Genomic DNA, 26,157 nt, shown 5'->3' with positions numbered 1-26,157 from the left:
CCTTTTGAATTAGTTTATGGAAATGAAATAAGAGGTCCTCTAAAACTAATCATAAGAAAAGTTTTTAGAACAGAGGGACGAATCATCTGTGCTTGATTGTGTATCTGTGTTCCGGGAGCAGTTCACGAGAGCCTGCAAAATGCCTCAGGAACACCTTAAAGCTTCCCAAACATCGGTGCTCCAAACCTTGCCGTGCCCCTAGCCAAGCTGTTCCAGTACAACTACAACAATGGCATTTACCTGGCAATGTGCAAAATTGCCCAAGTATTTCCTGTACACAAAAAGCAGGAAAATCCAACGCGGCCAATTACCGCCCCCATCAGTCTACTCTCGACCATCAGCCAAATAATGGATGGTGTTGTCGACAGCGCTACCAAGCAGCACTTGCTTAGCAATAACCTGCTCACTGACGCTCAGTTTGGGTTCCGCCAGGGCCACTCAGCTCCTACCCTCATTACAGCCTTGGTTCAAACATGGACAAAAGAGCTGAATTCAAGAAAGAGTGACTGCCCTTGACATCAAGGCAGTATTTGACTGAGTATGGCATCAAGGAGCCCTAGCAAAACTGGAGTCAATGGGAATCAGGGGGAAAACTCTCCTCCGGTTGGAGTCATACCTAGCGCAAAGGAAGATGGTTGTGGTTATTGGAGGTCAATCATCTGAGCTCCAGGACATCACTGCAGGAGTCCCTCAGGGTCGTGTCCTAGGCCCAAACATCTTCAGCTGCTTCATCAATGGCCGTCCTTCAATCATAAGGTCAGAAGTGGGTGTGTTTGCTGATGATTGCACAATGTTCAGCGCCATTCGCGACTCCTCAGATACTGAAGCAGCCCATGTCCAGATGCAGCAAGACCTGGACAATATCCAGGCTTGTGGTGATAAGTGGCAAGTAACATTTGTGCCATACAAGTGCCAGGCAATGACTCGGAGGACACCATCACGTCCTATTGTCAGCCTCCCATTGGTAGGTGACTTTAACAAGGTAGCTGCCATGTATTTAAAGGTATGGGACACAGACAAGAATATTTTCATTCTACATTTTATAGACCTAGCAACTAGATTTAGTCTTTCTACAATAATAAATAGTAAGGACAAAAAGGTGATTATAGACAAAATTATGAAGAAATGGATCGGGACTGGGCTTGGGGCATGAACTAAGTTTCTGACTGATGATGGAGGGGAATTTGCCAGTGGCGAGTTCAGGGATACGTGTGAAAACATAAACATTACGGTTATGAATACTGCAGCTGAAAGTCCTCTCAGCAGCTGAAAGTCTGCTCAGCAATGGGCTTTGTGAAAAGCATCATGCAGTGGTTGATGAAACGTTACATAAAATCTTGGCTGACCAGCCAAACTGCAAGTTGACAACTGCCCTGGCATGGGCGGTTCATGCACAGAATTCACTTCAGCTGGTTGGAGGATATAGTTTCTATATTGGTCCATGGGAGGAATCCCAAATTGCCTTCTGTACTGTGTGACAGTCCTCCTGCTCTACACATTTGAATGCTTTACATACAGGGAGGTGGGCTTTCATCAAGGCTGAGGTCTCTGAGAAAATTCGCAGAGCTCTGAGGCATCGTATAAGGCCTTCTGAGGCGGAGTTTAGTTCAGGAGATTTGGTCTATTATAAAAGAGAGGGCCATAGGGAATGGAAGGGCCCTGGTAAGGTAATTGGTCGGGATGTTAAGACATTAGTTATCAAGCATGGAAATCAAACTGTTAAGGTTCATTCTTCACGATTTATTGGGGTTGGTTACAAAATCTCAGAATCTGAGCAGCTGATAGAGGTACAAGGTGCCTCTGTTCCCTCAAGTACTCATGTGTTTTGTGATAAAGGTCCTGAGGCACAGGTAGATTGAGAGTTGGATAGTACTGTAACCGATCATGATGCTCAGGAAAGAGCTATCGCATCCAAAGGCCAATTGGCTCGAGTAGGTACTTGGGTGACATATATTCCAGAGGGGTCTGATAAATGGAGGGATGTGACAATTATGGAGCATGCAGGAAAATCTATAGGCAAATTTAAATATTGGTTAAATAGTCATACAGCACAGAAACAGGCCCTTCGGCCCATCGTGTCTGTTCCGGCCGTACAGCACCCAACTACTCTAATCCCATATTCCTGCACTTGTCCCGTAGCCCTGTATGTTATGGCATTTCAAGTGGTCATCTAAGAAGCCAGAGCCATGGACTGGCAGAATGGGGTGAAAGAGTGGAGGGTAAGAAAGCACAGTGCAAGTTTTGATAGTGGGTCAGGAAGTGATTCTTGCGTATGGAAGCGATCACGTACTGGAGAACGAGCCTACGATAAACTGTGAGGGAGATCTTCCAACAGGAGTTCCGAAAGACATCAAAGTGCTAATAGAGGCCGTAGTATGGACAGATAACACAACGAAATGAAGGCTAAAGGGCAGTCTTGGAATAGAACTAGAAGCAGAAGTCCTCATGATCGTGAAGTTTTAGTGACTGTCAATAAACGTGAGGATAAACTAATAAGAGAAGCAAAATATTCGGAAATAGAGAGTTGGAGAGAGTTTGGAGTCTACTCTGAGGTACCAGATAGGGGACAGCCAGCCTAGTCACATAGATGGATTTGTACTGAAAAAGTCCTTCCTGTTGGAACTTATAAGGTTAAAGCACGGTTAGTTGCGAGCGGTTTTGAAGAGTGATTGGGTGACACCGCTGTTGGAGTGGACTCTCCCACAGCTGGAAAAGTAATTTATTTTTATTTTATTTATTTAGAGATACAGCACTGAAACAGGCCCTTCAGCCCACCGAGTCTGTGCTGACCATCAACCACCCATTTTATACTAATCCTACACTAATTCCATATTCCTACCACATCCCCACCTATCCCTATTTTTCCCTACCACCTACCTATACTAGGGGCAATTGCTAATGGCCAATTTACCCATCAACCTGCAAGTGTTTGGCATGTGGGAGGAAACCGGAGCACCCGGAGGAAACCCACGCAGACACAGGCAGTACCCAGAATTGAACCCGGGTCGCTGAAGCTGTGAGGCTGCGGTGCTAACCACTGCGCCGCCTAATCTTGAAAATCTTTTTGGCTCTTTTGGCCATATATTCATGGGAATATATTCATGGGAAAAGCTGCATTTTTGCAAGGTGATACTTTTCAGAGAAGTGTATCTGAAACCACCTAAAGAGTCATGTGGATACAGAAGGAAACTGGAAACTGAACAAATGCGTCTATGGCCTTAATGATGCTTCCAGGGTGTGGTATTTCTTGGTGAGATCTGTTTTGTTGAAAATTGGTTGTGTTCAACTAAAAGCAGACCCTGCAATGTTCTATTGATTTCATAAAGGGGAACTTCCAAGCATCTTCATGATACATATTGATGATTTCTTATGGGGGGGGTACTGCGGATTTTGAGAAATATGGTATTACTCAGATTAAGGCAGAATTTAAGATTGGGGCTTGTGGGGCCTTTAAATATATTGGCTTAGATATTAAGCAGAATAAGTCTGGAATTAGTTTGAATCAACAATCGTATTTTGAGAGTTACTCCCATCCCGGCAAATCGTGTTAGGTCATCACAGAAAGATGATGATCGATCTAAAGCAGAGATTGAGCAATTGCGAAGCCTGGTGGGTCAATTAAACTGGGTGCGCTCTCAGAATAGGCCTGACGTTCGTTTTGATGTGCTGGAGTTAAGCACGATGATGAAACATCCAAAAGTTGAGAATGTTTAAAGGGCAAATTTATTTTGAAATATTATTTCTGTTAATACTTTGTGCATAATACAGAATTTATTTTGAAATATTGTTTGAGCATATTAATCGAAGTTGTATTGTAAAAGAAAGAAGGGAATCTGTTAATTGTGTGATTATATGCCGGTGAAGGGAGTTAATTGGGGTTTTAATTGAGCACTCAAAAGCAGACACTCACAAGGACTAGGAGAGTGTTTTGAGTGAGGAGCTACATGTTTGTAATCCTTTCACTTTGCACAATAAATACGAAACTGAGTAAATATAGGCTCCATCATTATCTTCCATGACAAGCTTTCTGGAGTTTAACATCCATCACCGATGCACAGTGACAGCACTGTATACCACGTACAAGATGCACTGCAGCAACGCACCCCAATGCTCCTTAAACAGCACCTTCCAAGCCCGCAACCTCTACCACCTAGAAGGACAAGGGCAGCAGATGCATGGGAACACCACCACCTGCAACTTCCCCTCCAAGCACACAACATCCGGGCTTGCAACTATATCACCGTTCCTCCACTGTTGCTGGGTCAAAATCCTGGAACCCCCTTCCTATCAGCACTGTGGGTGTACCTACCCCACATGGACTATAGCAGTTCAAGAAAGTGGCTCACCACCACCACCTTCTCAGGGGCAATTTGGGATGGGCAATAAATGTTGTCCTAGCCAGCGACACCCACATCCCATGAGTGAACAGAAGAAAAATTAAGAAATGGGCAGACAAGCTTGCCAAGACCCGAACATTTCAACCAGCGGATGAGTTATTAGTATTACTGTCTTTACAGGGTGAACCGCTGAAAGCACGGTTCAGTGGGCCATATAGAGTGCTCAAAAGAATTGGTAAAGTAAATTATTTGATTGCCAACCCAGATCACTGGAAAAAGAATCGGCTGTGTCATATCAATATGTTGAAACTATATTATCGCGGGGAGGATAAGTGAGCACAGGTATGTCAGGTAGTCAGGACACTAAAAGATGAAGAGGATAGTGAGCATGAGGCAGAAGGAGACCAGACAATTCTCAAAGTGAACCTCATACGATCCGGTTAGTTAATATTGAATTGTTAGGGAGATTGGACACTTTGTTTTCATATTTAGATGCAGAACAATGAGAAGACCTATCAAGGCTATCACAGCATTTAAAGGAGTCTGTAGGGATAAGCCAGGATGTACAACCTTAACCATACATGATGTGGATGTAGGGGAATCCTTTCCTATAAAACAGCATCCTTATCGCTTAAGTCCAGAGAAACAGGCCCAGGTAAAAACAGAAATCCAATACATGCTGGAAAACCACCTAATTGAACCCAGTCAAAGCAGCTAGCGTTCCCCAGCTGTGTTAATGCCTAAACCTAACAGTTCAACTAGATTCTGCATAGACCATAGAAAGGTTAATGCAGTAACAAAGGCAGATTGCTACCCAATTCCTCGCTTGGAAGACTGTATTGACAGAGTGGACAGTGCTACGTTTCTTACAAAAATAGATTTGTTAAAGGGATACTGGTAGGTTCCTTTAACATCTCGAGCTAAAGAACTATCGGCCTTTGTCACACCAGACGGTCTATTCCAATGCCGAGTGATGCCATTCGGGCTAAAAATGCCGCAGCCACTTTTCAGAGATTAATGAAACAAGTAATAGCCAGTGTTCCTAACTGTGTGGTTTATCTTGATGATGTGCTGGTATACAGTGACACCTGGCATGATCATTTGGAACAACTAGAAGCTCTATTTAGAGAATTACAATCGGCTGATTTAGTGATAAACCTTGCCAAAAGTGAATTTGCAAAAACGAGAGTAACTTATCTCGGGCACATAGTCGGGCAAGGACAAGTGTTGCCAAGAATAGCAGAAGTACAAGCATTGGTGGAGTTCCCAACCCCTAAGACTAAAGGAGAAATCATGAGGTTTTCGGGGATGTGTGATTTCTACCGCAAATTTGTACCAAATTTTAGTACGAGAGCCACTCCACTGACAGATTTGCTACAAAAAAAGAAAACCAAGCTAGTGTGGTCATTGCATCGTTTGAGAGACAAAGCCATTTTTTTGATTAATGAACCAGTGTTGGCTGCCCCAAATTTCCCTAAGCCCTTCAAGGTAGCAATTGATGCTCGTGACCCGGGGGTAGGTGCACTCCTGTTACAAGACGATGAATCGAGCATAGAAAGGCCAGTAGGATACTTTTCCAAAAACCTAAATCGACACCAAAAAAGATATTCAACGGTGGAAAAAGAAACCCGAGGCTTATTACTAGCTCTTAAGCATTTTTAAGTCTATGAGTACCACGACACTAGAGAGACACTGATATATACCGATCACAACCCCCTAGCCTTTGTGGAAAATTTCAAAACCAGAATGCCAGACTATTCTTATGGAGTTTACCATTGCAAAGTAATCACTTAATGATTATCCACATTGCAGGGCAACATAATGTAATTGCAGATGCTTTTTCTAGAATCTAACATCTAACCTCTGCAGTTCATGAAGGTGGTTCATCGCCACCTTCTCAAGGGCAATTAGGGACGGGCAATAAATGCTAGCCTATCCAGTGATGTTCACATCCCATGAAAGAATAAAAAAAAATTCCCATTTACCTAGAGTCAAAAATACTGCGTATACAGCTATCGGTGGGTTCGATTAGGGGCCAAAAGGAAAACATCTTGTGGACGCAGAGACTGCAGGCTGATTTCAGGTACCGTACTACAGAGTGGAATATTACACCGACCATCATTATACTGTAGTGGCACATTGTCAATTCTTAACCAACTTTTATCAGGACTTCACTAATCATAAGTTAGTGCTATACCATAACAAGAGGAGAAGCCTTCATAATGATCAAGAATCAATGCACGAAATCTGCACTTCAATGCTTAATGTGCAAGGAGTGGGATAGCTTAGAATATCTGTAAAGTCATATGAGACACAATTCAGAATTTAGTTACAATTTAGAAAAGGATACGGAGAAAATCTGGTATTCCAGTATCTAAACAGTCGCGTATCTCCTCGAATTCCGATTTCAGTCCTGGCTGCTGGAACAGGTCTCCCTACAAACAATGACAGTGTATAACACAAGTCAAAAAAGATGCTCCACAATTTCATGGAAAAAGGTGAAAATGGGAAGAAAAAGAGTGAGACTCATTATTTGGAAATAATTCCTACTACAATAAACATATTTTTCTTGAAGAGACCTGGAGTGTAGCATTGCGGTGCAGGTGGTCGACCATCATCCAGATTTCTTTGGGGATATCAAGTGGCACTTCATTTACAAAGGCGTCAAAAGGCTTGTTCTCCATTGCCACTCTTTCCTGCAGAGTAAATAAACTGTGTTGATAATCTAGTACTGTTGAAATAAAGTATATCCTGCATCTGCAAAAAAACCTCTCCACTTCCTTTTTCTTTTCTGAAACCGCTCCCTCACCTTTGATGCCCAGGTCCCCAATGAAACCATTACTTTCTCTCACCTTGGCCGTACCGTCTGGTATGGCCCTCATCTCTTCTCCGCTCCCATAAGTCTAAGTGATGCAGACTTGAAAGGATATGGCAGACAAGTAATTTAATCTGGCTGGACCACAAAAAACACGATCAGGTCCTACTCTCATCTGTTCATTATTCCAGGATCATCCTGGAATGCAAAGATAATCCCTGGCATCTTTTCTCTACTGCAAACGGTCTTCTTAAACCCCTGTCCTCTCCAACAATAGTACGAGAAGTTCAGACTTTTTTTGTCACCCAATCAGCTGCCTCTGACATGTTCCTCCCTTCCACTAGCCAACCGGGCCAAACTTCCTCTAAAGCTACCCCCCCGCCCCCCCCCACCCGCCCTAGCCCGGAATTTGCATCTTTCTCGAGTTTCTCTCCTACCTCCCCTCATGCCCTCTCCGAGCTCATCTTGTCCTCAAGACCAACCTCCTGCTCCCTCAACTCAATTCCCAAGAAACTGCTGACCATCCAACTTCCCCTCCTGGTTCCTACATTAGCCGATATTAACAGTTCTCTCTCTTCAGGTGTTGGCTCACTCTCCTTTAAATCTGCCATCAACATTCCTCTCTTCAAAAATCCAACCCATAACCTTTGCCTAAGTCTTTGCAAACTACAGCTCCATCTCCAAACTTCTTTATCTCTCCAAAGACTTTGAACACGTCGTCCCTTCCCAAATTCTGTACCCATCTTTCCTGAAACTCCATGTTTGAATCCCTCCAATCAGATTTCTGTGCCTGCCACAGTACCGAAACAGCTCTCATCAAAGTCACAAATGCCATGTGACTGTGACAAAGGTAAATTTTCCTTCCTCGTCCTTCTTGACTTGTCTGGAGTCTTTGACACGGTTGACCACACTGTCCTCCTCCAACGTCTCTCCAGCTGGATGGACTGCTCTCACCTGGTTCCATTCTTATCTATCTAATCATAGCCAGAGTATCACTTGTAATGGCTTCTCTTCCAGCTCCCACAGGATTACCTCTGGTGTCCCCCAAGGATCTATCCTTCACCCCTCCTAGTCCCGTCTGCATGCTGCCCCTTGCAACATCATCTGAAAGCACAGTATTACTTTTCACACGTTAAGTTGGCGACAACAAACTCTACCACACCGCCACCTCTCTCAACTTCGCCACTGTTGCTAAATTATCAGACTGCTTATCTGACAGGGATGAGACGTTTCCTTCAATTAAAATGGTAAGACTGAAGTCATTAATTTCTGTCCCTCCTCCAAACGCTGTTATCTAGTTATTGACTCCATCCCTCTCCTTGGCAACATGCTGAGACTAAACCAAGCTGTTTGCAATCTTGGTACCATATTTGACCTCAAGATGAGCTTCCGACCACACAGTCACACCATCGCTAAGACTGCCTACTTCCACCACCACAACATCGCCTGACTTCGCCCCTGTCTCGGCTCGTTTGCTGCTGAAACCCGTATTCGTGCCTCTGTTACCTCTAGACTTGACTATTCCAATGCATTCCTGGCTGGTCTCACTTCTACCCTCTGTAAACTTGGAGTCATCCAGAATTCTGCTGCCTTTGTCTTAACTCGCATCAAGTCCCGTTCATCCTTCACCCCTGTGCCCACTGACCTACATTGGCTCTTGGTGAAACAACATCTCAAATTTTAAAATTCTCATCCTTGTTTTCAAATTCCTCTATGGCCTCGCCTCCTCCCTAATCTCTTTAATCTTTTCCAGCACTCCACCCTCTGAGATATCTTCGCTCATCTAATTTTGGCCTTTTGAGCATCCCCAATTTTAATCACTCCACCATTGGTGGCCATGCTTCAGTTGCCGAGGCTCTAAGCTCTGGAATTCCTCTCCGCCTCTCTATCTTGCTTTCCTCCCTTAAGACTCTCCTTAAAACTACCTCTTTGACCAAGCTTTTGGTCATCTGACCTCATACTTCCTTATGTGGCTCGGTGTTGCGTCCTGTTGTAAAATGCTCCTGTGAACTGCCTTGGGAGTTTTAGTAAGGTTAAAGGTACTATGTAAATATAAGTTAGGCTCTCCAAACACACATAATATGCACCATGCAACATGTGTGTAACTGGTGCTTTCCACTGCTTCATATATGCGAATGCAGTAGCAATTTTTACTATGTCTGTGGTCATTAAGAACACTGTATAAAAGGAGACATGCATATTCAGAATATTTTTCTGTGCCTTGTTTCACAATACAAGGAAGTGAAAGCTGCACTTCAGGAATTCGAATTTAAATTGTGGTGGAGCTGACTCAGCTCAGAGAGTGTGTTTGAGGGACACTCTGTGGTTGCATTACTGCTCTGCATTATTTCACTGAGAAGGCATTTTGATCTCAACACAATGCTTAGCCAAGCATTGGAAACATGCCTTTAGCAACAAATCGGAAGTTCCCTGCAGCCTGAGGCTGTGCAAAATTAACAGGCATACAAGTTACTGTATCAAAAGTCTGTATTCATAACACCTTTCAAGCCTTTGGAGACATAAAAATAAATATCAGTACAAGAAACTTGACCCAGGCTGAACCCAGCCACACCTAATACAATGAATTGGTTATGAAGCAAGAGTTATTTTTACCAAGAACTTTGGTTTGATAATGCAGCAGCACCCAATCACCCAAGGCTAGCATTACCTGTAACATGAAAATTACAGCATGTACTGCCCATTGTACCTGTGTTCAACTGAAACTATCTACTCTAATCCTATTCTCCTGCATCCTTTTATATTCTATTGCAAATATGCACCCAATTCCCTTCTAAAGGTCACATGAAAATTCAGGAGCAGAAAGTTTGTTCTTGGAAATTTTTATGGTCCTAAATTGCACACGCTGGCTGTCACATTTCTGACATTATTGACTGTACAGTCACTGTTAGTCATAGAGAGATATAGCACCGAAACAAGCCCTTCGGCCAAGTGAGTCCATGCCAACCATCAACCACCCATTTATACTAATCCTACATTAATGCCATTTTTCCCTCTCACATCCCCACAATTCTGCTACCACCTACCTATACTAGGGGCAATTTTTTTTTTAACAATGGCCAATTTACCTATCAACCCGCAAGTCTTTGGCATATGGGAGGAAACCGGAGCACCCTGAGGAAACCCACGTGGCCACAGGGAGAAGTTGCAAACTCCACACAGGCAGTACCCAGAACCGAATCTGGGTCGCTGGAGCTGTAAGGCTGCGGTGCTAACCACTACGCCACTGTGTCGCCCTAAAGTTGTAAAGTACTTTTGAAGTGAAGTACTTAGGGACATCCTGAGGTTCTGAAATGCACTATATAAATGCAAGGATTTCTTCCTTATAATGTCTCAACAGCACCTTTGTCCTGGGTTGCATCAACACTGAGGTAATTGGGGAGTTTGCAAAGGCCTCACTAGTTGCAGTGCAAGAATCTGCCTGACACAATACTAACAGAAGATAGGGTTTTATACAAAGACAGGACAATTCAGATGCTGGACTTCCAGCTGCTCTGGGAAATTCCAGTCTTTCTGCATTAAATACTTTTTACACGCTCAGTTCTGCAACATTATACTGATATATGTATCTCAATAATACAAAAACAAAGCTATTCGGGTGCCAGAAGAAACTATTCATATTAATCTACATTACTAAACCAAACATTTGAAAACTTTTAAAAATAAGACAAAGTTTCTGAATGGTTTACTCTACATCCCCATTCTTCATTTTCCTTTGTTCTCTTTTCTGCTTGTATGAATTAAACTTGATGTCTAAATAACATACCTAAATAACATTACCTGATCTATGTCCCCCTCCCCATTTTTTGGCTCTTTTTGGATGTGAAAATCACATTGTGGAAAATTACCTCCAGAGATGAGTTTTCAGCAAATCAAAATTCACAGATGTAGCCAGGTAAAGGCCAAACTATTCTCAATATTGAGAAACCAAGATGAAAGTGTCACTCTGCATTTTCCCCTTAAGTGGCTCTGGCAGAGACAATGTACCACGTCAAGGTAGTTTGCAACACTCTCAGGGTTTTTAAAAAATTCTTTCATGGGATGTGAACATTACTGGCTAGGCCAGCATTTGTTGCCCATCCCTAATTGCCCTTGAGAGGTGGTGGTGAGCTGCCTACTTGAACCGCTGCAGTCCATGTCGTGTAGGTACACCAACAGTGCTGTTAGGAAAGGAATTCCAGGTTTCTGACCCAACAACAGTGAAGGAATGGCGATATAGTTCCAAGTCAGGTTGGTTTGCAGCTTGGAGGGGAACTTGCAGTTGGTTGTGTTCCCATGTGTCTGTTGCCCTGGTCCTTCTAGGTGCTAGAGGTCACGGGTTTGGAAGGTGCTGTTGAAGGAGGCTTGGTGAGTTGCTGCAGTGCATCTTGTACATAGCACATCGTGCTGCCACGGTGCATCGGTGGTGGAGGGAGTGAACGTTGAAGGTGGTGGATGGAATGCTGATCAAGCAGGTTGCTTTGTCCGGGATGATGTTGGGCTTCGAGTGTTGTTGAAGCTGCACTCCTCCAGGCAAGTGGAGGGTATTCCATCACACTCCTGACTTGTGCCTTGTAGATGGTGGACAGGCTTTGGGGAGTTAGGTGAGTTACTCGTCACAGAATAATAAAATAATTAAACTGCAAATATAGCTAAATATTTAGCATTAGCCCAAAATATAGGGAGGCGGTGGCATGGTGGTAAGGTCACTAGACTAGTAACCCAGAGGCTCACAGGACATGGATTCAAATCCTACCACGGCAGATGATGAAATTTGAATTCAATTAATCTGGAATTAAAAAGTTACCAGTTGTATCAAACTGTTACAAAGCCGAAGAAAAAGAATGAAACTGGCATCGACCTAGGCACTGAAAATGACAAAGGCAAACCCAGCCCTGTTGACCCTGCAAAGTGTTCCTTACTAACATCTGTGGGCTTGTGCCAAAATTGGGAGAGATGTCCAAAGACTAGTCAAGCAATAGCCAGACATAGTCGTACTTACGGAATCCTACTTTTCAGTGTCCCAGACCCAGCTGAGGTAGCAGCACAGTGATATAGAGCAGGGAGAGAATTGCCCTGGGAGTCCTCAACATTGGCTCCGGACCCCATGAAGTCTCGTGGCATCAGGTCAAACATGGGTAAGGAAATCTCCCGCTGATAACCAAATACTGCCCCCATTCAGCTGAAGAATCAGTGTTTCTCCATGTTGAACATCAATTGGAAGAAGTACTGAGTGTAACAAGGGCACAGAATGTGTGGGGGACTTCATTATCCAAGCACCACTGCTGACCAAGCTGGTTGTGTCCTAAAGGACATAACTGCTAGTCTGGGTCTGCGGCAGGAGGTAAGGGAACCAATAAGAGGGAAAACCTACTTGGCCTTGTCCTCACCCATCCAGCTGTCACAGATGCATCTGTCCATGACAGTATGGATAGGAGTGACCACTGCACAGTCCTTGTGGAGACGAAGACCCATCACGTTGAGGACACCCTCCAGCGTGTTGTGTGGCACTACCACCATACTAAATGGGATAGATTTCGAACAGATCTAGCAAATCAAAACTGGGCATCCATCAGCAGCAGCAGAATTGTACTCAACCACAATCTGCAACCTCATGGCCCGGCATATCCACCACTCTACCATTACCATCAAGCCGGTTGAATGAAGAGTGCAGGAGGGCATGCCAGGAGCAGCACCAGACATACCTAAAAATGAGGTGTCGACCTGGTGAAGCTACAACACAGGACTACTTGCATGCCAAACAGCAGAAGCAGCATGCAATAGACAGGGCAAAGCGATCCCACAACCAATGGATGATCTAAGCTCTGCAGTCCTGCCACATCCAGTCGTGAATGGTGGTGGACAATTAAACAACTAACAGGAGGAGGTGGTTCCACAAATATCCCCATCATCAATGATGGGGCAACACAGCACATCAGTGCAAAAGACAAGGCTGAAGTATTTGCATCCATCTTCAGCGAGAAATGCCGAGTGGATGATTCATCTCCGCCTCTTCCTGAAGTCCCCAGCATCACAGTTCCAGGACATCACTGCAGGAGTTCCTCAGTGTAGTGTTCCAAGCCCAACCATCTTCAGCTGCTTCATCAATGACCTTCCCTCCATCATATAGCTGAAGTGGGGATGTTCACTGATGATTGCACAATGTTCAGCACCATTCACAACTCCTCAGCTACTGAAGCAGTCCATGTAGAAATGCAGCAAGACCTGGATAACATCCAGGCTTGGGCTGATAAGCGGCAAGTTACATTTGCGCCACACAAGTACGAGGCAATGACCATCTCAAACAAGAGAGAATTTAACCATCTCCCCATGACATCCAATGGTATTACCATTGCTGAATTCCCCACTATCAACATCCTGGGGGTTACCATTGACCAAAAATGAACTGGACCAGCCACATAAATGCTGTGGCTAGAAGAGCAGGTCAGAGGCTGGGAATTCTGCTGCGAGTAACTCATCACCAGTCTCCCAAATGCCGGTCCATCATCTACAAGGCAGAAGTCAGGAGTGTGATGGAATACTCTCCACTTGCCAGAATGGGTTCAGTTCCAACAACATTCAAGAGGTTTGACACCATCCAGGACAAAGCTACCTGCTTGATTGGAACCTCATTCACCACCTTGAACATTGACTCCCTTCACCACCAATGCACAATAGCAGCAGTGTGTACCATCTACAAGACACCCTTCAGCAGCTCACCAAGGTTCCTTACACAGAACCTTCCAAACCTGTGAACTCTACCACTTAGAAGTACAAGGGTGGCAGTTGCAATTGAACATCACCACCTTCAAGTACCCCTCCAAGTCACACACTGTCCTGACTGACAGCAAATTATATTGATGCTCCTTCACTGTTGTGGGGTCAAAACCCTGGAACTCCCTTCCTAACAGCACTGTGGTTGTATGGTTGTACATGTATCCTAAGGATTGCAGCGGTTCAAGAAGGCAGTTCACCACCATCTTCTCAAGGGCAATTAGTGATGGGCAATAAATGCTGGCCTCACCAGCAATGCCCACATCCCCCAAACGAATTAAAATAAGACCATATTTATACAGTGCCTTTAATGCCCTGAGGACAAGCAAAGCACTTCGCAGTAATTAAATCGCTGTTTTAAATGTTTCCAGTGCTGCTATATAGGCAAACATGGCAGCTAATTTGTGAAAAGCAAGGTCCTGCAAACTGCAAGGTAAATAACTAGGTTTTCTGTTTTGGTGGCACTGGCTGAAGGATAAGTGTTACCCAGGCCACCAAGAGACTTTCCTTGCTTTTCTTTGAACAATTCTGCAAGATCTTTTACATCCACCTCAACAGGAAAGTTGAATGTCTCAATCCAAAGATGACCCCTCCAAAAGGACAGCACTTGCTCAGTACTGCACCAAAGCGTCAGCTAAGAGTATGTGCTCAAGTCCTGGAGTAAGGCTTGACTCCACAACTTTCTGGGTCAGGTTCACGAGTGCTCTACCACTGACATTAAAAATAGCAAGGAAAAATTATACCATTTTGCACTAATTTTTTTTAAAAGCCAGCCCTTCCAGCTCATTTCCATGACTATAAGTGTCTTTTTGTGGCTGCTTTAGAATATTTTTAACTAATTTACTCACCAGCTCCTGTATTCTTTCACGCTTCACTTCTCGGATAGGCTCCCTCATGTAGCAAAGAGCTCGCAACGAGGATCCGAAGCAGCTCGGGAGGTAATTTCCACCAATGGCCAGGAAGTAGTCTTTTCCCCGTTGCAGATGCAAGATTAAGATATCCTCAATGTGGTCTGCTCCCATATTTAATGAGAGAGCAGTAGATTTATTTACATACACTTCTAACTCAATTTCTATTTTTTCTCCTGAAAAGAAGCATAAAACCATGTTTATTGTGGTGGCTTCATTCCCACCCCAAAACAAGCAATTGGCATCTGATTACCACAAAGACGCTTCACTGCACTTGAGAGTAGCAGGAGTGCATTCTCCTGTATAATCTTTGAAGGCTCCAAAGATGCCAAGTGTACCGTAGTCAAAATATTTTTGTGATGCGGTCTCTGGATATAAAAGCCACAAGAATTCAATTTATGATGAAGAAAATCAACAAGCAAGTGCTGATTTGGGACAATGAGGAGAAACGACTCAAAAAATAGAAACTAAATTTACTTCCAAGGATTGAATGAATTGAAACCAGCCAACAATTACCAACAGGAATTGGATATATAGTTGAAAAGGAAAATACTGCAGGGCTATGGGGGAAGAACAGAGAAGTGGGACTAACTGGATTTTTCTTTCAAAGAGCCAGCACAGGCACAATGACCTCCTTTTGTGCTGTACTATACTATCAGCATTCTAATTTTTAGATTTCCTAGAATTAAGCATGTGATTTTCTCATGTATTTCATGTGGTGCATGAAAAGGTAAATTTATTTTAAATAGAGATTTATCTCCACTGTCAACCCCTGAAGCAACTCTGCTGTCCAGCCAACTTTAAACAAACTTGCCCATTTCCAATTCCTGACTTTGATAATGGAATCTGACTGGATTGTCTGCTTAATTTCAATCAGTGCGCTTCATTTGAGGCTATACTTCTTCCCCCATGTATCTAGCTGCTTAGACTCTTTTTTTAAAACAAAAAACTGGAACTCTTCTTTGGATGCCAGATTTACCAAACATCATGAGGACCTAGGGAACTCTCCAGATGCCTGGGCCACTAGGTGCAGCCCATTAGTCTTGCTGTGGCCAAGGCTGCTGAAACCAGGCCTTTCCAGATCTTTATACATTCAAAGTGAGGAGATGGACAGAACTCTGTGAATGTCTGGCTCATTGAAAAGTCTCATCATGGGTAATGCCTGTGGCAGGATTTCCAGTTGTAAGGCAATCCAGGTATTAAGTCAGCAAAGAAAGCTTGGACAGTTACAAAATAACTCCATAGTAACTATAATCTCAACAGTCAAAAGATCTGAAGCAGTGTGAAACCAACTGCTATCTCCAGCTGTCATCATATCTCAAGCTAACATCATTCAAAGGTATGGTTAAATCATGCTTTTCTGTTCTTGATAGTTTTGTATAAAAACGAACTTCTGTGCTAACAAAAGTGAGAAACCTTGGTGTTGGGAAATGGAACATTTTTCCCCTTTAGACATCCAGGGTCATCAAGTTGTCTTGGGTCAGGTGCATCATGGCTTGGGATTAATGGACAAACTCAAAACAGCACTGTGACATTTCCATGTCATATACCAGCCAAATGTATGGCGTCTCTGAATGACACTGCCACTTTATTGCCCATTTAATCCTAGGGTAGCACACAGTTAGGAACACAGGAGCAGGAATAGGCCAAACATGCCCATCGAGCCTGCTCCGCCATTCAATATGATCATGGCTGATCATCCACTTCAACACCTTTTTCCCACACTACCCTCACATCCCCTTATGCCATTTGTATTTAGATATCTGTCAATCTCTGCTTTAAACATACTCAATGACTGTAAATTCACCCACCTGCCATGGTGGGATTTGAATCTATTCCCCAGAGCATTAGCCTGGGCCTCTGGATTGCTAGTCCCATGACATTACCACTGCACCATCGCCTCCCCTAGTTATTAGGAACTGAGCTGAGAGATGGCCTCATATTCACTCTATGTATGATCCACATAGCTAACTTCCATCATATTCGGGACAGAAGACCAGGTGAAAGGACAGCATGTTCATTCTGTCTGATACCCAGTCCCATGTACTTTTCCATTTTAATATTTTTCATTTGAAAAAACAAAAATACAAAATGAAACCAGGCTCAATGTTCAAAAGAGATGCATTTATGCTTTGTACTGAATATGACATACCTTCAATCAAAATCCCCTTATTAGGGGTAGCACTGAACCATGGTTTGCAGTATGAAGGCTCATCCAGTTTGGTGATGAATTCAAACTGACAGGGCACGAGTCCAGTGTTCGCAATAATAAGTGTTTGAACCTGGAGTTGCATGAACTTCACATTCTTAAAGTGGAACTGCGAAAAGAAAACAATTTTTTGTGAAGTGCTCCCAGCAAGAAAGGAGTTCTCTACAATAAAAGCAAAATACTGCGGATGCTGGAAATCTGAAATAAAAACAAGAAATGCTGGAACCACTCAGCAGGTCTGGCAGCATCTGTGGAAAGAGAAGCAGAGTTAACGTTTCGGGTCAGTGACCCTTCATCGGAACTGACAAATATTAGAAAAGTCACAGGTTATAAGCAAGTGAGGTGGGGGTGGGGCAAGAGATAACAAAGGAGGTCTAGATTGGACCAGGCCACATAGCTGACCTAAAGGTCACGGAGCAAAGGCAAACAATATGTTAATAGTGTGTTGAAAGACAAAGCATTAGTACAGATTAGCTGTTTATACACTGAATATTGAACAGCAGCAAGTGCAAACCTGAAAAAAAAACAGTGAGTAAGCAAGCTGAACAAACTAAGATGAAATGAACTAAATGCAAAAAAAAAAGATTGTAAAAAATGTGAAAAAAAATGTAAAAAAAAAAAGGAAGAAAAAAATAACTAAAAATGAAAGTAAAATGGGGGGCTGTCATGCTCTGAAATTATTGAACTCAATGTTCAGTCCGGCAGGCTGTAGTGTGCCTAATCGGTAGATGAGATGCTGTTCCTCGAGCTTGCGTTGATGTTCACTGAAACACTGCAGCAATCCCAGGACAGAGATGTGAGCATGAGAGCAGGGGGGTGGTGTTGAAATGGCCAGCAACCGGAAGCTCGGGGTCATGTTTTAGGACTGAGCGAAGGTGTTCTGCAAAGTGGTCACCCAGTTCTACCTTCCCTTTTGTTATCTCTTGCCCAACCCACGCTTTACTTGCTGAAAATCTTTTACATTTCTAATATTTGCTAGTTCTGATGAAGTTTCACTGACCTGAAACATTAACTCTGTTTCTCTCTCCACAGATGCTGCCAGACCTGCTGAGCATTTCCAGCATTTTGTGTTTTTATTTTGCTCAATCTTTATGTCTGATGACGACAATGAGGGACAGCCAGCTATTCAGTCATGGAGCCTGATCGTGTTCACCCCAGACATATCTGCACAGACACTTGCGGGTAATGGTCCACAGTCAGCAATCAGGAATGGGAATGTCAGCTGATTTTTCTCTTTTTAACTCAGGAATCTGAGGAAACTGTAGAATTCCAACTGCTTCACTGATTAAGATCAGATAACTCTGTACACACCAGGGTTCTGAACCTGCGGCCTTGTGCTCAGTACTGCAATGCAATGGGTGGCATCTTTGTTAATCAGATTATTTGGGGTTGGTGGGCGGAGGGGGGGGGGGGGGGGAGTTTGGGGGGGCGCAAAGGAGGGCTGAATCTAACATTAAATATGAACATTCTTCTCATGGACAATGACATTCTAATTAACGTCACAGAAATGAACAAAGTTAAAGAATCATTGTAAAAGAACACATCTAAATTATGGACTCAAAAGCATTCTAAATCTGATGTTGTCAGGAACAAAATAACTTTAATTATATTATTTTATGTGCCTAGTAAATGAGAACTGCACTGACAGCTGAAACACTTGGGCATATTCCTAGATGGTTGGAAGGTGGAATTAGCTTTTCATATTCTAAAGGTCCACCAGAGACATCATGTACAAATTCCAGGTGGGGTATTTTCACATGAAAATTTCAAGGACGTTGTATAATTTTCTTGTCACTGGTTCTTAGGCTGGAATTTTATTTTGAAGCGGTGGCCCTGCCCACTAGCTAAGAAGTCAGGGAGAGCATGCCTCCGCCGAGCCTGGAAGCCACACAACAATTTTGCGTGGCCCAGGCCTTTAACTGGCCTCGGCTTCCACCTCTCTGAGGCAGGAAGCCATGCCTCCAAGTCCCAACAGCGCCACTGGGATCAGTGGCCGCTGCTGGGACTGCACCCAGCAAGAAGAGGACCATGGATGTCACCCTTCAGAAAGATAAGAGGGGTTCGGCCCGCGCACAATCCATTGGGCCCTGGTGAGAGGAGTTGGGGGGGGGGGGGGGGCAGTTTTAGTGGGGTGGTCCTCTGTGGGGCACAGGGTGCCCAATCTGGAGGGTCCCCCATCCAGTCCGCAAGGAGGCTGCCAGGTATTACTGGGTGACCTCCTCAGGCGAAGTGCCTGTCTGCCTGTGGTAAGATACTTCTGGCAGTGGGAGGAGGCCCTTAAGTGGCAATTAATTTGTCATCTCCCCTGCCACAGGTAAAATAGCAGCAGGGACAGGTAGGCTACTGGAAAGACAGATCCCACCTCCCACTCAATTTTAAGCCCCCTCCCCCCACAACCTCCCAGCCCGCTGGTGGGGGCGGAGGGAGTTGGGTGAAAAATTCTGGCCTTGGGAGCATTCAGAGCAGATGAGAACAAAATAAAGTGCAGTTGCAAACAGTGATAGATTTGAAGGGAAGAGAGTTAGGCTCCTGGGTCTAATATCTGGGAAGTTAACCTATGATTTGGAGTAAAATCTGAGAAAACATTGGCGCAATATGGATATTCTGACCTCAAATTATATATCTTATTTATCAAACACACTAGTGGCAGATAAATACAAGCAAAGCTAGCATGTTCTGGTATTGACAGGTAATCCAATTTGGACATCTTCAATTTTTGCTGCAGCATCTAACTGAAATGCCACTGTGAAATTGGATCAAACACTAGATCCAGTCACTTAAGTGATGATTCAGATTTCACTTACGGCTTTTCAGAAACCCCTCCGATCATATGCTGAGAACGTATCCCAAACTCACTTCAGGAGACAACCTCCAACATTATAATTTCTCACACACTCTGCAGCCAAGCAGACAACATTAGTGCCCTTTTGGGCAGAATTATAGCAAGTTCAATGTTATAATTCAGTATCCATTAGGAGCTGGTTGACATTGTCCAATTTCATTTTGGTTATTCTGACCTTTAACACTCATTAAAGGAAAGGGACTTCCGTCCTGTTTGTCTGGTTGAGTGAAAATTTGGATTTGAGGATGAAGTTATAATTGGACTGGTGAAAAAAGATGCAGAAAAGGTTTTTTCATCAACTTCCTTTGGTGATAACACAAGTTTGATGTAAACAACAACATTTAAGCATTGACATTATACCATGCCAATGAGTTGTCTAAGAACCCTGCAATTTCACCTCATTGACACCTCCTTGATGCTTGTTGCTAATGGGTGTGACAACATATCACCCAAGGCGAACTGAAATGACAATCACAGAACACTGTTCAGTCAGAAAGCTGCATGACCTAAAAACGAATAGACGATCTTACCTCAGTCTTGGACAGGGACACTGAAGGAATAGAATCATTCTCCATTCTGTCTAGTAAGCGAACAATATCTTCGTATGTCTTCTTGCACAATTCCTGATTGACCACCTTTATCTGTAAAATATATAGACTGTACTTAAGAATCGAGCACCACAATCTTCCACTTTAAACCAACCTAGAGATTATTCCTCAAACTGGAATGCTGGAAATTTGAAACGAAAACAAATAGAAAATGCTAGAAAAACTCAGCAAGTCAGGCAGCAGCTCTGGAGAGAGAAACAGAATTCACATTTCAGGTCAATGACCCTTTCTTGGATCGGATAAAACCTGAAAAGCTTGCTTCGAAATGAACCAACCCATGAAGGGCGGTGGGGGATGGGTATAAAAAATTAAAAACTGGGGAATGCATCCCCAACCTGTATCATACGCGCTCATTGGTGTTTTTGCGGTGGAGAATTTCGAACCATGCGAGGGTGCTGCCCCTTGATGGTGGAACACACATCAATATATTTAAATTAGGCTTCAATCGCACATTTGGGAATCTGATTTAAATGCAACAGTTGTCAGCCAGTTTTTCGGGGCTCAGCGGAAGCTGCTGGCTCCAGAAGGAAAGAACAAAGACCAGTACAGCACAGGAACAGGCCATTCGGCCCTCCAGGACTGCGCCGATCTTGATGCCTGCCTAAACTAACACCTTCTGCACTTCCGGGGTCCGTATCCCTCTATTCCCATCCTATTCATGTATTTGTCAAGATGCCTCTTAAACGTCGCTATTGTACCTGCTTCCACCACCTCCCCCGGCAGCAAGTTCCAGGCACTCACCACCCTCTGTGTAAAGAACTTGCCTCGCACATCCCCTCTAAACTTTGCCCCTCTCACCTTAAACCTATGTCCCCTAGTAACTGACTCTTCCACCCTGGGAAAAAGCTTCTGACTATCCACTCTGTCCATGCCGCTCATAACTTTGTAAACCTCTATCATGTCGCCCCTCCACCTCCGTCGTTCCAGTGAAAACAATCCGAGTTTATCCAACCTCTCCTCATAGCTAATGCCCTCCAGACCAGGCAACATCCTGGTAAACCTCTTCTGTACCCTCTCCAAAGCCTCCACGTCCTTCTGGTAGTGTGGCGACCAGAATTGCACGCAATATTCTAAGTGTGGCCTAACCAACGTTCTGTACAGCTGCATTAAGTACAGATACAGTAAGTATCTCTTACAGCACTCCTTGTGGGCCAGGAGGTGCAGGAGCAGGCGTGCCCCCCACCCCTCAAGGAAGCCTTTGGCTTCACTTCTTCAGATTGCCAACCCCCACACACCCCTGCTGTGATCACTGACCCTCCCCCCAAACGCCCTGATCTGTTGCTCTTTCCCTCTCGATTGCCAGGGACCATCCCCAACTCTGCTTCCAAAATTTTCCATCTTTAATGAAGAACATTCCTGCTTAATTATTACTGAGAACTGCTCTAAAATTGAGAATTATTCTAAAATTATAAACATCCAGAATAGAGATCACAATGAAAAAGGGCTGCATTTAATGGTGTGGCAGAGAATGGATTAAATTCACTGATTTACCAACACGAATTCGCAAATATTTGGCTCAAAGTCAAGTAATTAAAAGCCTGAGCTGCTGGGCCAAACATGATTTGGATTTTAAAAAAGTACTTCTAAAAAAAGGGTGGTCGTGAATGTATTAGCAATTATCACTTTGCTGTTCCTAATTTGGTTCAGAAAGAGAGAAATCTGTAACAACCTAGGAATTTCACATGACAGCCACAAAAAATCCAGAGAAACATACATTTTGCATGCCGAAATCCACCACTTGTGAGTAGTTCACTCCACGCTATGGTTATTTGACTGTTATAATTTCCTAATTCAGTAATATTTTCACAAAATATATAAAGCTAAATGAAATTCATTCCTCCTAAGCACTTGCGATCGTGCTTAATACAGTTCGGCAACAATACTCCTTCAGGGCTCTGAATTATTTACTGTTGCTATTTTATATTTCATGCACATCAACTGATTTAAAAAAAGACTGAATACTACAAGCCTACCAGCAGCTCTCACCTTGTGATTACTACACAGAAGGAAAACCTCAAACAGGACAGAAACACAGGCCTGGATTTTATTTTGCAGCCTGCACGAGCGGGTTTTACTCCGCGGAGCCACTGCGATATTATACGCAGCAGCTTATTTACGTGGCCGGGGCGCACCGCCCCCCCACCCACCCCATCCTCCACCTGATGACGTGAAAGGGCTGGACGATCTGTCCCTGGCAACGGCATCCGGCGCCACTGCACAGGCACCATTTTTAAATGGCTTCCAGCCCTTACATTTAATTTACATTTTTAAATATACATTGCCTTAAAATTTATTAAAAATAATTAAATATTCCTCGCCCCTCTCCAACCTCCCTAATAACCTTACATTTCATTCTTTGCCCTCTTGCCCCCTCCAAAATATTTAACTTATCTACCTGACCTTCCCCCCTCCACAAAGTTTAGAAACTTTTAACTTTACCCCTTCCCATCACCCCATAGACCAATCAAGTAAGTTTGACCCTGTTCCCCCACTCCTGCACTGATATACTTATCTCCTCCCCCCCCAGCGTTCTGCCTTACAATGGTTGTAGAATCGACGTCACGGGAGTGACGGCCACCCACCGCAATATTGGAACGGGCTGGCTGGTGGGACCAGCTAAGTCATTAATTCCTTAATTAACATTATTTAACATATTTAAATGTGGCTGCCGTCGCCAAGTGGCAGGGGGGCTGCCATGAAGGCTCTCCACCGCTGACAATATGCCACCTTCCCGGCGTCGAGACCTGTGGCAAGCCTCTCCTGGAGCCATTTTACGGGCCCCCCCACCGTTGGGGGGAGGGTGGGGTGGTCAGTAAAATTCAGCCCACGGACTCACAAATTAAAGAAAAAGTTATTCCTATTCATGACTGCATTATATATGGTGCAAATGGATTTCCTCTCACCACTGAATTCTAAATGTAAGCACACTGTATTGTATCAACTTCTAGGAGTCCATTTACTGGTTTGAGACAAATAGCTGCAGTTCAAGCTGTAGCCAACAAGTGCTTTGGTTACATTGCTTGGTCCCTTGCAGCAAACTTAGATGACCCAGCCAGAAGGCAGCTTTCTGTATGCACAGATCTCTCTCGACAATTCAAAAATTTAACTTTTTAAAATTCTGGAAGGGGAAAACCTCCACTCCCTAAAATGTAAATTAAAGTCAGGTTTAAAAGTAGGGTGGAGATAGTTGTTTTTCAGACTGGAGGATGGTAGACAGGCGGTGTTCCCCAATGCTCAATGCTAGGAGGACTGCTTTACAAATATAAAAATGACTCGTATTTTGAAATAGAGTAGAATTTCAAAATTTGCCAATGTTACCAAACTTGGAGGTGTGGCAGACAGTGAAGATGTTACCAATCGACTGCAACAGAATAAGCTTGCAGAATGGGCACACAAGTGGCAGTTGGAATTTAATACAAAGACGTGTGATGCATTTTGGCAGAAGGGATGGGGAGAGGCAATATAGAAAAAATGGTACCGTTCTAAAGAGTGTACAGGGACAGAGGGACCTAGGGGGTTATGTGCATAGACTGGTGAAGGTGGCAGGACATATTGAGAAAGTAGTCAGCAAAGCATATGGGATCTTGAGTTTCATAAATAGACATATTGAGTACAAAAGCAGGGAAGTTATGCTGAACCTTTATAAAGCTCTGGTTAGGCCACAACTAGAGTATTGTGTCCAGTTCTGGTCACCACACTTTAGCAAGGACGTGAAGGTCCTTGGAGGGTGCAGAGGAGGTTTACCACAATAGTTCCAGGGATGAAAGATTTTAGCTATAAGCTTAGGTTGGAAAAGCTGGGGTTGTTCTCCTTGGAGCAAAGGAGATTGAAGGGAGGTGTTAGAGGTGTACAAGATTATAACAGGCTTGGATAGGGTAGGCAAAAAAAAGCTGTTCCCATTAGGGGATAGTACAAAGATTAGGGGACACAGATTGAAGGTTTTGGGCAACAGATGTGGGTGGGGGGGAAGGGGAGCAAATGTGTGGAAGAACTTTTTTACGCAGCGAGCAGTAATGACCTGGAACACGCTGCCTATGAGGGTGATGGAAGCGAAGACGATGAATGATTTCAAAAGGAAATTGGATGAGCTTTTGAGGGAAATAAACTTGCAGGGATATAGGGATAGAGCAAGTGAATGAGGCAGGTCGGATTGCTGTACAGAGGCATGGACTCGATGAACTGTGTGAACCAGGTTTGACACAACACTCGTTCAATTTTTCCAAATGCAAAATAATTCCTTTCATTCCAGCAACAGTTAAGTCTCACAAACTCCCATTTTTATCTTTTTTTTAAATTCTAAGGTACTCTGCATCTTGTTTCAATTCAGACAAACAATTCACAGAATTATCAGGTTTGATGATACTGGATAGGTTCAAGAAATTGTTTAGTATTTAAGTAAACATGGAATACCATCTGACAATTTCTCTTTCTAGCAGGTGACCAAGAGCTAGGACGGAACACGAGTGAGCGTGAAAAAATGTTCCGTACCCCGGCTAGAAACAGTGCACTAACTGGTTTGTGGTCACTGATTTTCAAACGCATGTGACTGCGATAATCCAATTCCTTGAGGTTGTTGCCTTTCCAAAGGATTCGATCGCACCAGGCGGGGACTCGACATTTCTCACTAAGAAGTAAATAGGACAGCACAACGTTAAAAGGACTTCACAAGCTCTGCCTGTCTCCTAGTGCTTTCCATATACACACATAAGACTGATAAAAGCAATTTAAAGTTGCATTAAGAAAAACATTAAGACATTCTATTTATTCTCAGCCTCAGATGAAAACGCTGGTCTAAGATAAGTATTTGGGAAAATTGAGTTCAGTGCTCTTGTGCTAGGCAGGAGAGAAATAAGAAAGATGTCCCTATCCTAATTGTTAATTGTATATTAATTGTATTTAGGTGGTGAGCATTAACTGGGGATCCACTCATGCCCCCATAAAAAGGAACAACTCCCAGCCAAAGCCAGAGAATCTTAGAAAAGTGGTGCTTGGCCCGACCGTACTAGAGGTGTTCAGGTGGCTCAGGCATGTGGAGTACTCTCGCCCAAGCTGACCTCTGTTCAGATGGAATTTCTCGTCAGTGCCAGCCCCTGAAACCTCCCTCGGGAACCTCGACCCCACAACCTGAGCCGGCCCCCTCTCTGTTATTCCACTCTGCACAGAGGGATTTCCTGTATGGGCTACTCTTGCACACTCTCCACTTCCTAGCTCTCATCGGCCATTTGGACACACTGTGGCGTTCTATCCTGCCGTCTGGAGGAAGCAGGGGGTGGGCGGGGGTCCCCAGTGGGAGGTTCGCATCGGGGATTTGGCGTGAAGGGTGTTGCATGCGGTGGTCCCATGCAATAGAACGTTAAGTCCATTCAGGGACTCCTGGGCCGCCTGTAATTTCTGCAAAACAACCCTGGCAAATTCAACATTGAAAAGCTTCCAGTAATAAACAGTCCAAGGGGTTGGTTACCTTACCTGGTGTCCCAGTTATCAGAGCCAATATCATATTTGTAGGTTGGTTGAAAGTTGAGTTCTCCTTCCTTGAATCCTCTGAATACACCAGACTCCTCCATTTGTTTTGTTAGCTGTGCAACAACAGTAGAAGATCCTATAGTTTCAGTGTTAATGCTGTGGGACAACTGGTACCATGTGTTAAATTATAAAATACTGTTTTTG

At 43.8% G+C, this 26,157-nt stretch overlaps 1 protein-coding gene across 8 annotated transcripts in view; it reads right to left on the bottom strand.

Moving 5' to 3' along the window:
* inpp5b (inositol polyphosphate-5-phosphatase B) overlaps positions 1-26,157 on the bottom strand; it is a 192,365-nt gene that overhangs the window by 32,674 nt on the left and 133,534 nt on the right. For all 8 annotated transcript variants that reach the window (XM_068011145.1, XM_068011146.1, XM_068011147.1 and 5 more), the window contains 7 exons: positions 25,957-26,066; positions 24,979-25,114; positions 20,413-20,523; positions 16,984-17,149; positions 14,772-15,007; positions 6,917-7,033; positions 6,688-6,772 (listed from right to left, as the gene is read on the bottom strand). In XM_068011145.1, the coding sequence (XP_067867246.1) occupies positions 6,688-6,772; positions 6,917-7,033; positions 14,772-15,007; positions 16,984-17,149; positions 20,413-20,523; positions 24,979-25,114; positions 25,957-26,066 (961 nt within the window). The remainder of the gene's footprint in view (positions 1-6,687; positions 6,773-6,916; positions 7,034-14,771; positions 15,008-16,983; positions 17,150-20,412; positions 20,524-24,978; positions 25,115-25,956; positions 26,067-26,157) is intronic.

This window comes from Heterodontus francisci, chromosome 31 (assembly GCF_036365525.1).
Source record: "Heterodontus francisci isolate sHetFra1 chromosome 31, sHetFra1.hap1, whole genome shotgun sequence".
Classification (NCBI taxonomy): Eukaryota; Metazoa; Chordata; class Chondrichthyes; order Heterodontiformes; family Heterodontidae; genus Heterodontus; species Heterodontus francisci.
Note: the sequence above shows the minus strand (reverse complement) of the source record. Positions and strands in the feature narration are given on the sequence as shown.